The 12,332-nt window shown below is 48.6% G+C and overlaps 1 protein-coding gene across 4 annotated transcripts in view; it reads right to left on the bottom strand.

Annotated features, from left to right (window-relative positions):
• Positions 1–4,536: 4,536 nt before the first annotated feature.
• Positions 4,537–12,332, bottom strand: part of WDR7 (WD repeat domain 7) — a 143,199-nt gene continuing 135,403 nt past the window's right edge. For all 4 annotated transcript variants that reach the window (XM_027794508.2, XM_055791615.1, XM_055791614.1 and 1 more), the window contains 3 exons: positions 9,756–9,860; positions 7,096–7,300; positions 4,537–6,945 (listed from right to left, as the gene is read on the bottom strand). In XM_027794508.2, coding sequence (XP_027650309.1) covers positions 7,097–7,300; positions 9,756–9,860 — 309 coding nt within the window. In that variant the 3' untranslated portion in view covers positions 4,537–6,945; position 7,096. The remainder of the gene's footprint in view (positions 6,946–7,095; positions 7,301–9,755; positions 9,861–12,332) is intronic.

The raw sequence follows: 12,332 nt of genomic DNA, 5'->3' as shown, positions 1-12,332 counted from the left end.
TTTAAACTTGCAAGGTGTGCGGATTCCACCACTGTTTTTATGATAAAAACATCAGTTTTCTTGTACTGTATTCTAAATTGGCAGTAGCTCTACAGGAGTGAACAAATGTCTGTTTAAAGTCAGTTACTTCAGTAAATAAATACCTACACACGCACCCCCACACCCACAACCCATTTTAAGCTATTTCAGTCCTTTGCAAATAGGTTTCCAATTTAAAAGAAAAAAAATCAATTAAAGTCATATATTCTAAATGTAACAACCAACAATGATCTTCCCATAGATATCATTCAGCCTTCATTTTAAAAACAAAATCAACATTCAAAAAGCTATGCTGCTGCAGCAGAAAGTTTCACCTTTTAATTTTTTATACAGGATTAATTTTTAATTTTCAGACATCAGAGATAAAGGGAAGTTCCCCATGAGCTCTCCTGTTCAAAGAGTACTCCAGGCAACTATTGCCATCAGGTCTCTATTTATCACACTGGAGGCTCTGACGCATATTTTTACTGATATTTTTCGTTCAGACAAAAACATTATTGCTGGTAAAGTTTTGGTGTTTTCTAAAGCCGGGCCCAGCCCCGACAGCTCGGTGGGAGCACAGGAGAAACCCCCTGTGCTCCTTTCTCCCCAGCCCCCTGGAAGCATGCTGAGTGACGTCCCTGCCTGGCGCTGGGACCTTCTGAGCTCCCTCGCCACACGCTGTGCCCGAGACCCTGGTATGAGTCAGTGTCATAGATGCTGTTAGGTACATGCTCCTTCCATGCGCGCCCAAAGACCTTGACTGCACAAAGCACCATCTGCAAGGTTTAGCTTATGAGTTGAGTTACTCAAGTGTCTCGCGGAGCCAATGTCCCACAAATCCCACAAAGGATCCTAATAATTTTGCAAAACTCGGAAATGCATCTGGGGACTGCAGCCCTGCAGCAGCCCATCTCGGCTGGCCGCATGTGCCCTGGTGCCCTTGAGCTCCCGTGTGGCCCCGCTTGCCGCCCCTGTGCAGGGGGGAGTGGGAGGGAGCGGAGCTGCCACCCGAGCTTTCGGGGAGCTGGGAACAGAGAGGTGCAGGGGCTGCCACCCGCTGGAGGTCACTTTTCTAAAGGGAGAAGGAAACTCATGTGGCTTCTGGAGCTCGCAGTGTGGAGCTCAGAGAAGAGCTTTAATGTTGGGTTCTGCATGCTGGTTGCTCGTGGAAGCTCCTGCGGCACCCAGAGGACAAAACACCTTCAGGTCCTCTCCAATTCGTGCTACTGGTCTGTCGGCTTTGAAATAGGCAAAGCCAGTGCTGAGCAAGTTAAGGGCCTTCCACGTATGCTGCTTTCCTTGGATACAACTCATCAATTTGAAAAAGTAACTTGGCTACAAAAATTACTATTTGAAATCCAACAGAGGTGATGCCCGGAGGGTTTCTATCCTGCATGCTAGCCTTGCCCTGCCCATGCTGAAGGGGCACGCTCAGCACGTGAGGGGCGGGCAGCAGGAACAGCCCCAGTGCCTTGCAGCGTGTCCCTCCGGGTGGGACAGGACCCCTCACCCCCAGGCCTGCTCTAAGCAGACCCCTGCTGGGCGGTCAGGGGGTCCCAAGGTGAGCCTATCCCAGGGACCCACAGACCACCAGCCATGCTGACACCCCAGCTCTGGCTGCACCCTAGGGGGCTCGGCTCTGCGCGACAGTGTGGGGATGCCCCAGGCAGCCGGTGAGCTCGTGCCCAACCCTTAGCACCGGGCCAGAGGGAGCGAGCTACGGGCAGACAGGGCCCTGAGTCAGCTGCAAGGAATGCTGATGGTCGGCAAGACATGTGCCATGGACAATTCTACCATCCTGCTCTTCAGAGAAAATCTCTGATCAATACATTTGATGGAGTTTACACTGACCTCGGTGGTCTGCATTTCCAAATGGCTTTGGTTTAGTCATGATTGACATGTTTTGAGGAGGACATCAACTGAACAGGCACTTGCGCTTTGAATGCGACCTGGCTGCTGCCGCAGTCGGAGTGCAGCCGGCGGGACTGGGCTCCTCCAGACAGGGGGTACAAGCAGGATGCCTGCGGAGCCACATTGTCACCTGCAATGTCCCCACCAGCCCCTGGGCGAGGAGCTGTGACGCGGGAGACCGGGGGGGCCCTCCCTCCTGCTTTATGCCACTGAAAACAGCAAATTGGAAGTGCCTGGTATAATTTCTCTAGAGGTTTTTTTTTCTATAAACCTCAAGCGACCTTCATTTCCAGTATCTTACTCCAAATAACGCTAATTAGTGGACAGACAATCTCCATTGCACCAATTTAGGCAGAATATTGTGTGACAGTTCGGAGACAATCATGCATATGTAATTAATAATGTACAAGTCCATCACTCCGTATCTCAATCACCTTCCCTCAGGTTGGCTCGCTTCCCTCAGCCTTAATGCATGCCCTTTCAAGCCGGAGAAAGGAGCACCTTCCCATTTGATCTCACCTGCCCCTTCCTCTCCCTCTGCTCCTCTGTGCCAGGAGCTGTCTGTCCATCTGTCCCCCGTGTGCCGCCCAGCACCCAAACGCCAGTACAGCCGCTCTGTCACTAGCCATGTCCCCTCCGGGCCTTGGTGCCACTGCTGCTCCCGCTCCAACGCGGAACGTGGCTGCCCTGCCCCTCCTTACCTTGCCATGGGCATCCCGGCCAGTCCTTGGTGCTCCCAGCTGTGGTGTGAGCATTGTGCCCTCCCTCCTGCTCCCAAGGTTATGCCCGATGTTGCTCAGCTTTACACAACATTTCAGGGTGGTTTCCTTGCTTGGATCAGTGCTAAATGAATCCAGCGTGACATCCTAATTGCTCACACTACTCCGCATTGCGTTCAGCATGCTGAATTCCTCAGTGTGATTTTTTATTGCCTCTTGGCCAAAGGTGTGGTTTCATGTCCAGCGCCAGGATGTGGACAGATGCTGGCAGCCAGCACGGTGTCACACACGGGAGGATGACCCCCTCCATCCCCCCCTTGCCAGAGCTGCGGCTGGGAAGGGGTGGGCTATGACCCTGGCTGGGGGCCACCCAGCCGCTGGCTTTGCCCCACGCAATGTGGAGGTGCTGGCAGCACTGTGCATGGCAGAATCGCCGGTGGCAGCGTGGGTGGCATGTGGCTCCCTCAGGCCCAGCATGCCGGCAGAAACTGCCAGTGCTCAGTGCCAACGGAGACTTGCTCAGGCAGGAGGAGGAGAGGCCACAGTGCTGCTGGCCACTCTGCGTAGTACCCCAGGATGCAGCCAGAGAGCTAATTATCAAAAATGATGCTGCATAAATGAAAGAAATATCGATCTTTTTGCATCAAAATGCAATCATGCCAAACCAAAGCCAATCAGTGTCCTTGAACGCAGACATATAGCAGGAAACAGGCAGATACTTCGTGTAAGTAAATTGCTTCAGGTGTAGTCTAGGCTTGAGTGTATTTTCATTTCTATTCAATGAGGAGACGGCAGCGAACACTGAGCTCCCTGCATTCGGCCATCTCTCTCCACAGATCAAACAGTTTATATTTTGTGAAGTAAACAGCAAAACCAGCGTGCCTAATTTTTGAAATTCTTCTGGATTTTCTTTTTGACCTTTGATATTTGTACATTGATGCTCTCTCTAAACCATTGCACAAAAACACCTCGAAGTCTCAAGCTTTAAAAATGAGTCTTCTTTTCTCTTATCCTGTGCAGCCTGGATTATCTTGGCCTTGTCAAAATACATTCTCTAGTTAGGGGTTGGAAATATTTCCCTCCTGGCTCCCAAGTATTGATTTTTCAAGGCTGAGCTCTGCCTGTCAGTTGAGGAGGGGAGAGGTGAGAGTTCGCCCGGCGCTGCCGGCTGTGCCTCCTGCACCATGCAGGCCGCATCATCCACCCAGCCGCTGCCTTACCTGTAAGGAAATACCGCAGCCACTGACGCCTTAACGCATTCGTGCATTCCCCAGACTGGTGCTTTGCATAATTCCTTCGTGGGTTTTTCATTCTGAAGAGCAATTAGGTCACGTGTGACCCGGCTCTGGCCACCCCGGCTCACCCCATGGCACGGGGCTTCCTCTGCAGGCAAACCCATCTGCCATTTAAAAAAAATAACATGTATTGCAGCTTCCAACCCAAACGCAGTGTTACACCAAATACCCGTGGTAATCCAGCACACCAGCTCAGAAGAATCTCAGTGTTTAATTTATTTCAATTATTTTGTTTGGGGGAATGCAAACCATAGGACAAGGAAAGAGCATTGTCTGGCACACGGCAGTGGTGGGGAACTTCTGGAGGATTTCTATTCCCTTGTTTGCCTGGACACGTTGTTTTGGGACTTAAGAGAACATCGTTCCCAGCACCCTCCTTCCTACCTTCGTCAGTTGTAACAGAGGCTGCAGTCCCTTTACCAGGACCCCCACCCCTCTGATGGTGACTCCCCCTGCTTGCTCTCTGCTGATTCTCCAGTGCAAAGGAAGAGGTTTCTTAAACATCGGCGAGACCTCACATTACTGGCCAGTAAATCAGCAGCAGGGAATTACTTACATACCATCAGGCAGATGCCATGAAACCAACACTCTTCAATACAATTCAGTTTTATTTCACAAGCATATTTACACGGGGGAGTTTAATACATACAGAGGATGGGGAGTGGATTCGTCGAGAAGCTGCTGGAGAGGCAGACACTTGAACCATTCACTGTACATGGTGACTTCAATCATCACAACATTTTCATACAGGTGTCTCATCATGTCATCTTTTGCTTGTAAACTGCCAATGAAGCCACATACATCTCTACATTTACAAGGACAAGTCCAAATACAGTACTAACAAATCAATAAAGCACTAAAAGCTTACACTGGAACGACAATACACACTTCACTGCGGTGCTGAGCGTGCGAGGCTGGGCAGTTCAGGACTGGGCTGCGGAGGTAGCCCAAGTGCACTTGCTGGGGCGGTGGGAAGGCATCGCTGCCGGCCCCTTGCCAGCCCCATGACCAGGCCGGCCCCGCCACCAGCGCTGGTGTGCCTGGGGTGCGTGACTCCTCAGCACACCGACCCCTCGCTGCCACTGCCTTGGCTCTTGCTATGTGAGCTCACTCAGGACTGTGAGGAAATTTACCGGCTCGCTTCTGCATTTGAGAAAATCCATTACACCTCTAGCTTGAAACAAACATTTTAACGCATATATAATTCAAGATGTTTGTGCACTATACCACAAAGGAAATCACTGCAGGGACACGGTCCACACTCCTACTGGGCCCGCATTTTGTTCTGAAAGTAAACACACATACATAGGCGAGACTGCCGCAACCCACCGGACAGGATCCCGGGGTACCAGGGGGAGAACGCCTACCGGGTACACAGCGCTCTCCTCATAAGCCTATACTGAAAATTACAGCATTTCATTCTACAGATGGAAAGTCTCTGCTCGCTCTCCTCTTTTTGTTTTGTGTGTTTTTTGTTATTTTTTAATCTCCAAGGTTACATATATATCTGTATAAACACAATGTACATGCACATTGCATTAGTTCACTTAGAAAAGACCCTGATATTCTACTACAGAGTTCTCCACTATACACTACATTCCCACCAGAGAAAAGATTAAAACTTTACAGCAGTTTGTGTTAAACATTCCTAATGGTCTTAATTTCTTGGGTTTTAATTTTTTTTAATTATTTTTAAACAGCAAACAGATATGTAGCATCAGGACTGTAAATCTCAATTTCATGTACACTGTACTACACAGACCACCTAAAAAATAAAATAAAATAAATGCTTTTTATATTTAGAAGCCATTTTTAAAATTCATTTATTCCATTTTGGGGAAGGGAAGATTCTATAAGTACCATTTTTACTTCATTATGTAAAGACAGCCTTCTTAGTTCTGTGAGCTTTCCAGACTAAAATGACAAAGGAAAAGCTATACAAACATATACATCAATATGTTTAAATAAAATAGTATTTTATAGATTTTTTCTTTACTGTGAGCATAAACCAACATACTTCCACACCATTAAATATTTCACAAAATTAGATATGTAAGAAGAGGAAAACACAGTCACTGCTAATGTTACCACAGGAATATTCCTACTGAAGGAAGTGTTTCAATATATCCATTCAAATAACTTACCTTCTACACACTTTTCATCATTTTTCCAGCCAGAATTGCTCCCCCCCAGTGCCATTTGTGCCGTCTCCCCCCAAGGCCTGTGTCCTTCCCCCTGGGCCCCCAGTGAAGGCACCACAGGGCTGTGGCTGCGACACAAGTGTGGGTGGCACAGCGTGGGTGCACGCTCTCGCTGCCACGCACGTCCTGGCACAAACAGGAGTGGCTTTAGGAAGAAAAAGCTTTTTTTCTTTTTTTTTTTTTTGTCTTTTTTTTTTTTTTCCAAAATAAATACCTGCATTGGTAGCAAAAAACACCATTATATATAAATACTCCTTTTTTCAAGTTTGCTATTCCATCTTAAAGAGATTCTTCTTCTTTTTTATTTACATGTGGACTATTCTTTCTTCCAGACTACAGCAAACAGTGACTGGGCACAGCAGCACTTCCCAATTCTCTTAAAAACCAAGACTCTGTATGAGGAAACATCCCCTTCAGATCAGAACACAGGCCATCCCCCCGCCCCGAAAATCAATCCCTCCCCACCCTGCGGCAATGAGCCCCGCACTAAGAAACACACGTGCCTAGCTCTAGGATGCATCACCTGCCATCATTCAGTGGTCACTAGGAGAAAGTACACGTAAACACAAGCCTTTTGGTAAACACTGAGATTCTGCAAGAGTCTCCAAAGGAAAAATGTGTTTAATGAGGGCTGCTGCGTGAACTCAACATCTAGCAAGGAAGGGGCCGGGCTCAGCCCAGCTGCAAAGCCTGGTGTGATTCCTGCCGCTGCGGGTCTGGCCGAGGAGTGCCATCACAGTGTCACTGCTTCTGCTGCGCCACACTGGGAGCACCTTCCTGGCACCTTCCTCCTCCCGGCTGCAAGGAAAAACCAGCTGGTGTCAGTGCAGCCGCCTGGCTGAGCCCACCGCGGTCCGCCGGCACCGCTGAGGACACCCCTTGTGAGGAGCCCAGAGACAAGGGAGAGGGGGAATGATGAGGAACAGCTTTCTAGCATGGGGGATTTACCCTAGACCATAAAGCGATGCTCCTTGCCATCGTGAGCCATGAGGATGACATTGCGGTTGGAGGTCCAGATGAGCCGTGCCAGCCTGAGGGCGTTGTGGGAGCCCGGCGAGGCTGGCTGCACTGGGGGCACCTGGTAGGTTTTGATGCAGCGGAGCTGAGGCGCTGAGTTCAGCATGCCGATGCTCCCCAGGAGAGAGGTGTTCATCTGCAAAGACACCCACAGGTGACCCACCCTGCCTGCCGCTTTTGGGGAGGGTCACCACACACAACTTGCACCCAGACCTCCTACCAGACTTCAGCATCCCCACGATACCCAAGACCAGTGCTGGCTCAAACCAGGCTTAATTAAAACTTCCTTAGTGGCAGTGTTTGCTGGCAGGGCAGTGGAGCGTCCAGGAGTGTGCCGGGTGGTCTGGGTGGTGAAGGACCACAACACACAGCTGTGCGTGAGGGACCTGATAGGCTCAGCGGGCACCATCCCGCGCTCCCTTCGGGACCTCAGAAAGGTGCACTAAGCATAAGTACACACAATCGGAATTTAAGGAAAACCCACAAAATCAGAAAGAACATCTTTGTGCTGGAATATTATCTATCAGAATCATAAAAACCACTAGCACTGATGATACACCGCATAAAGTGCAGTCGTGGTGGTAGGTACAAACAGGAAAAACCCAACAGCAAGAGGGTTTTTAATTGTCTGGTAGACGAAGCAGCCGTTCAGGAGAGATCTGTTGAGTTACACCCTTGGAAAGCAGGCCAGTTCTCACTGATGCATTCTGTCTAGCTCCGTGTTTATAAAAATGACATTCTCTAATCTAACCCACTGAGATACACAAAATCCTACATATGCTTTCTGGAACACTGCTTTACTCTTAACCCCCTTCCTACTCGTATGTATCGCAACCCTAGGATTTCCATCCCCGAGACATGCCCCATGGAACCTTGGCAAATCCTGGGACATTTAAGGCGTGTTATTGCTGATGCCACGTCCTGAATTCTGATCAGTACAAAGTACAAGCCATTACTTTTTCCTGGCTCTTCTCGGCAGCAGAGCGGTGTCAGAGAGTGTAAATCATGGCATCTCTAGCAGGGAGCAGGCAAGCACCACTGACATTTTCACAATTTAAATCATCTTGAGTAATAACCCTTTTAAGATGACTAATGTTACTGATTTTCCTGCATTAATAATAGTGCCAAACAGAACACAGAAGGGAAAAATCACTAGTGCACGAGGTCACATTTTAAAACTAAATGTGTAGGTATGTTTAACTCCTTATGTAAAAAACACTTCAACATGAACATTTATACACCTGGAAGAGTGTGGCAGATCACAATTTAAAACTCGTGCCTGACTCTTTTCCCCTGCCAATTCTAAAAGATCTGGCTTGATTGCTTTCTAGATTTTCCCTGAGCACTTAAATTGAATAAACATAACTGATGGATGAAGATTCTTGCTGCTCTCATTTACTGTTTCAGAAAGCACACGATATAGTGATGGGTAATAATTCAGGAATTTTTTACGGCACCTGTAGAACTACTGAACGACACAGAAAATTGTGGAAGTTAATTAAAAAGTGTAACTGGCGCTTATGGGCATACCAAGCTCTGTTTTACAGTCTCGTTACCGTAAGACTCAATGATTTTGATAGCACACATCGCTTGATCAAGTCAGCTGCTTCCAAATAATGTATTTTCTAAGTCTAAAGCCTTTTGAAGGTAAAAAAAAAAACCCACAAACCAAACCTGCTTGGGGAACATAGGCATCAGCCTACAAGTGACAAAACGTATTCCTACCGATGTGAGATTACAAAGAAAAAGGTTGCTTAGGTTAAAGAAAATGAACCTCTAGACACTTCACAAAGTGGTGGTCTGACTCTCAGTTTCTCCTCACGTTCCAGACCCTTTCTCTATTCTTTCTGTCTCAGCTTTCAGCATGGTTAGGGAAAGTCTGGATTTCTCCACGTGGTGCAGCCGAGCCCAGCGCAGGGTCCCCATGCTGCCACCACCCACGGGTACAGAGTGGAGCTGGGTGCAGGGGCTTTGGCCTCAGAGTTTTGCACAGCCGCTGCCCTGGCCTGTGTAGAACGAGCTCGGGTCACCTGCGGCCTCTACATTTCATCCTGTGGACATTTTAGGGTGTGAAATTGAACTATTACAACAGTATCATACCCCAACTTTAAACATCAGATATGAAGGTTTATCATTTGAGAATGTTCTCTGATTACTCAGAAGCGATGTACCGATGTGTACCCATCCCTCATCCAGGGACAGCTGCACGAGATGCTGAAACAGAAATGCCAGCAAGAAAAATCCGGTCTTACAGGGATGCTGCTGCTCAAAGCTGCCTTCACAGGTCTGAAGGGGTGGGGAGGGAAGAGCTACACAGCGGAGAGGGGCCGGGGGCACCGAGCCTCAGCCCACCAGCCACCCCTGACGGCAGAGCAGTGTGCTCCCTTCGGCGCGAGGGACCCACGGCACATCGGGCTGGTGAATGACAAAACTGCTTTGAGGTTTTAGCTTCTGCCCTAACTTCTGGGACTCTCCTGTTGCCAGCATTTCCTTAGATCTTACACAACCGCTGAACGGTGTTAGAAGAAAATCCCACACGGGAGTTCATTAAGGATGTGCCTGCAGACGGAAGGATGGGAGCGTATCCTTACCTGCCAGAAGGAGAGGTGGCTGTCAGAATTGGAGTATGTAGCGAGGTACCGGCCGTCAGGAGCAAAAGCCACTGCAGTTATCGGTCCTTTATGGCCATGGATAGTCTAGCAAGAGCAGGAGAGAACAGCAACATAGAAGATTCACCACCTGTCACCACGATGCTGCTGAACACACTTTTAACTAAACACAAATGCAAGCATACATGGACTTCTAGAAACCCTTCTTGGAAAAACAAGGGAGACCACTACTGTCAGCAAAAATTAAATGCTATGTGGAAATGCCTCTTCATTTTCACCTGCATCTTCTGTTATTCTAGCACTCGTTTTCTGACCATCATTGTGTCAGTCCCAAATGCCCCTGAGCAGCAAACCCAGGCTCTTGTGCAGCGGCTGGCTCCCCGTCGGGGAGGACTCGGGGCAGCACGGAACGTAACTGCAGACCTGCCACCCTGGGGACCTGTGCCCGATGCCCTTTCCTCAGGGCACTTCAACGCCTCCAGACAACCCAAAACATGAAAGCACACCACTGGAATGTCTTCTCAGGTGGGACTTCAGCACGTGCTGCTCAGTATTAAATAACACAACAATTTAAGTGTTCTAATTGCTGTCTAGCCAATAAAACAGAATTAAAAAAAAAAGGTAATATGTGTCTTTAATGGGAATTTTTTAAAAATGAGATACTTACACTCCCTGAAGGAAGCTGTACGTTGGATGTCTACCCAGCTGGCTCGGCAGCAGGCAGGGAACAGTAAGAGGCACAACTCCCCTCCCTTTACAAACAGTCTTTACAGGAACATCACCCCACCAGAGCACCCAGCTCTCTCCGCTGGCTCACTGGAGGCCGCTGGAAGGCCAGGTGCTGAGCTGGGCAGCAGGCACAGCTGGACCCCCACACCCAGCACCCGCCGCCCCACGGCTGGGCACACGGGGCTTCGGGCTCCCACACTCGCACCACTGTTCCTTCTTCAGGATGGCCACAGCCCACTCTGCACACAGGAACGGTGATGGGAAGACTACAAACTTCATTCCAATGGCACAGGAGCATAATTGCACTTTTGTAAAAGCACACCCCGCCCCCCCCCCCCCCCCCCCCGCCCCGCCAGAGGCAGGTGACGGCCTGGGAATCACGTCCACCCACAGCTGTATGGGCTCATCCTTACGGCCGCGCCTCGGTGTGCAGAGGCAACCATTCCACTGACAGAGCCCTCTCTACTCCAACAAAGAACACAAACATTTTGATTCAACCAGAAGCGTGCAATTAAAACCCTTGTGATTGCTGTCACAATATATATAATTAAAAGTTCAAGCCTTATGCTGTAGATGAAGCAAAAAGGATTCCTTTTTCAGAAACAACACAACAAGAAGGTACTTGCTATTGTCGCAGATTAGCACTTGAACTATTACTCGAAACACACGCTTCGGCAGCGTGGCGCAGGTGCCTAGGCACGCACCACACATTTCTCAGGCACATATTAAATTTTCCAAGGCCAAGTCCTAGACTCCTGGATCTCTGACAGTATTTAATGTTACACACCCCACTACCAGTCCTCCCCTAGAGCACCCTCCCATGCAGCACCACCCCAGCACCGGGGTCCCTGCAGGCATCAGCACCCCAGCCTGGCTGAGCCAGCACCTCGCAGAGCCATCTGCTCACACGCCATGCTTACAGCTATGGTCTCACCGGTGGTACAGATGTGGGTTTTTTAAAATATCCAACTACGTAAACATGTATGTCAGAAACACCCTGAAAAACCACACACTTATTCCACGCTCAGGGTCACTTAAGATTTTAATTACTCATTATCTGAGATTACTATTTAGCAGGTGCAGAATGAGTGGACGCTTTAGGCAAGACTGAGACTTATTTGTCTTGTGTCCTCTGATGCTTTGGAGATCTCAAAATAGGCAAACCCAGGCAGCCCACCTACCCTTGCATCTTATACCCCAGGGGCGCAAACCTGAAAGCCCCTCTTGTGGCTCTCAGTGAGCACCAAGGTCTGGTCTCTCCCACCAGCTGAGGAAGCTCGGCTTCCCGGGGATCCAGTGAGCACTGGCAAGTGCTGGGGGGCTTGACGGCAAGCGGGGCAAGAGAAGAAAAAGAAATGCAGTCAAGGAAACATGAGCACCGAGGGTAGGGCCAACCAACAAAGGGTTAAACAGCCACAATCTGTATTTCAATTCAGGCTGACACATGAATTCCTTCTCAAAAATACTATTTTCTATTGGATTCACATTGTGAAAACAGTAGTATCAGAAGCACACAAAATATTTCTTTGAAAATACACAACAGCAGCTCTTTCTGCATCAAGAGGCTCTGGGCCAACTCTAAACTGGCAGGGCTTAACTGTGTGAAAAAAGACTTTGTAATATTCATGGAACAAAATTAGGCTGTGAAAATAAAAGTAGTGCTCCTGTACACACCACCGGGACATTCAGAGATGAAGACCTAATCAGAACAGTACATTGCATCTGAAGTTAGCCTTGTATATTAAGAACCCATTAATATATTTGTTTCTTGTTTATCACATAAAAGGTGAGTGAATTCCAACAGAACCTCAAACTTCTCTCTTTAATGTA

The sequence above is a fragment of the Falco peregrinus genome, chromosome Z (genome assembly GCF_023634155.1).
Source record: "Falco peregrinus isolate bFalPer1 chromosome Z, bFalPer1.pri, whole genome shotgun sequence".
Lineage (NCBI taxonomy): Eukaryota > Metazoa > Chordata > Aves > Falconiformes > Falconidae > Falco > Falco peregrinus.
Note: the sequence above shows the minus strand (reverse complement) of the source record. Positions and strands in the feature narration are given on the sequence as shown.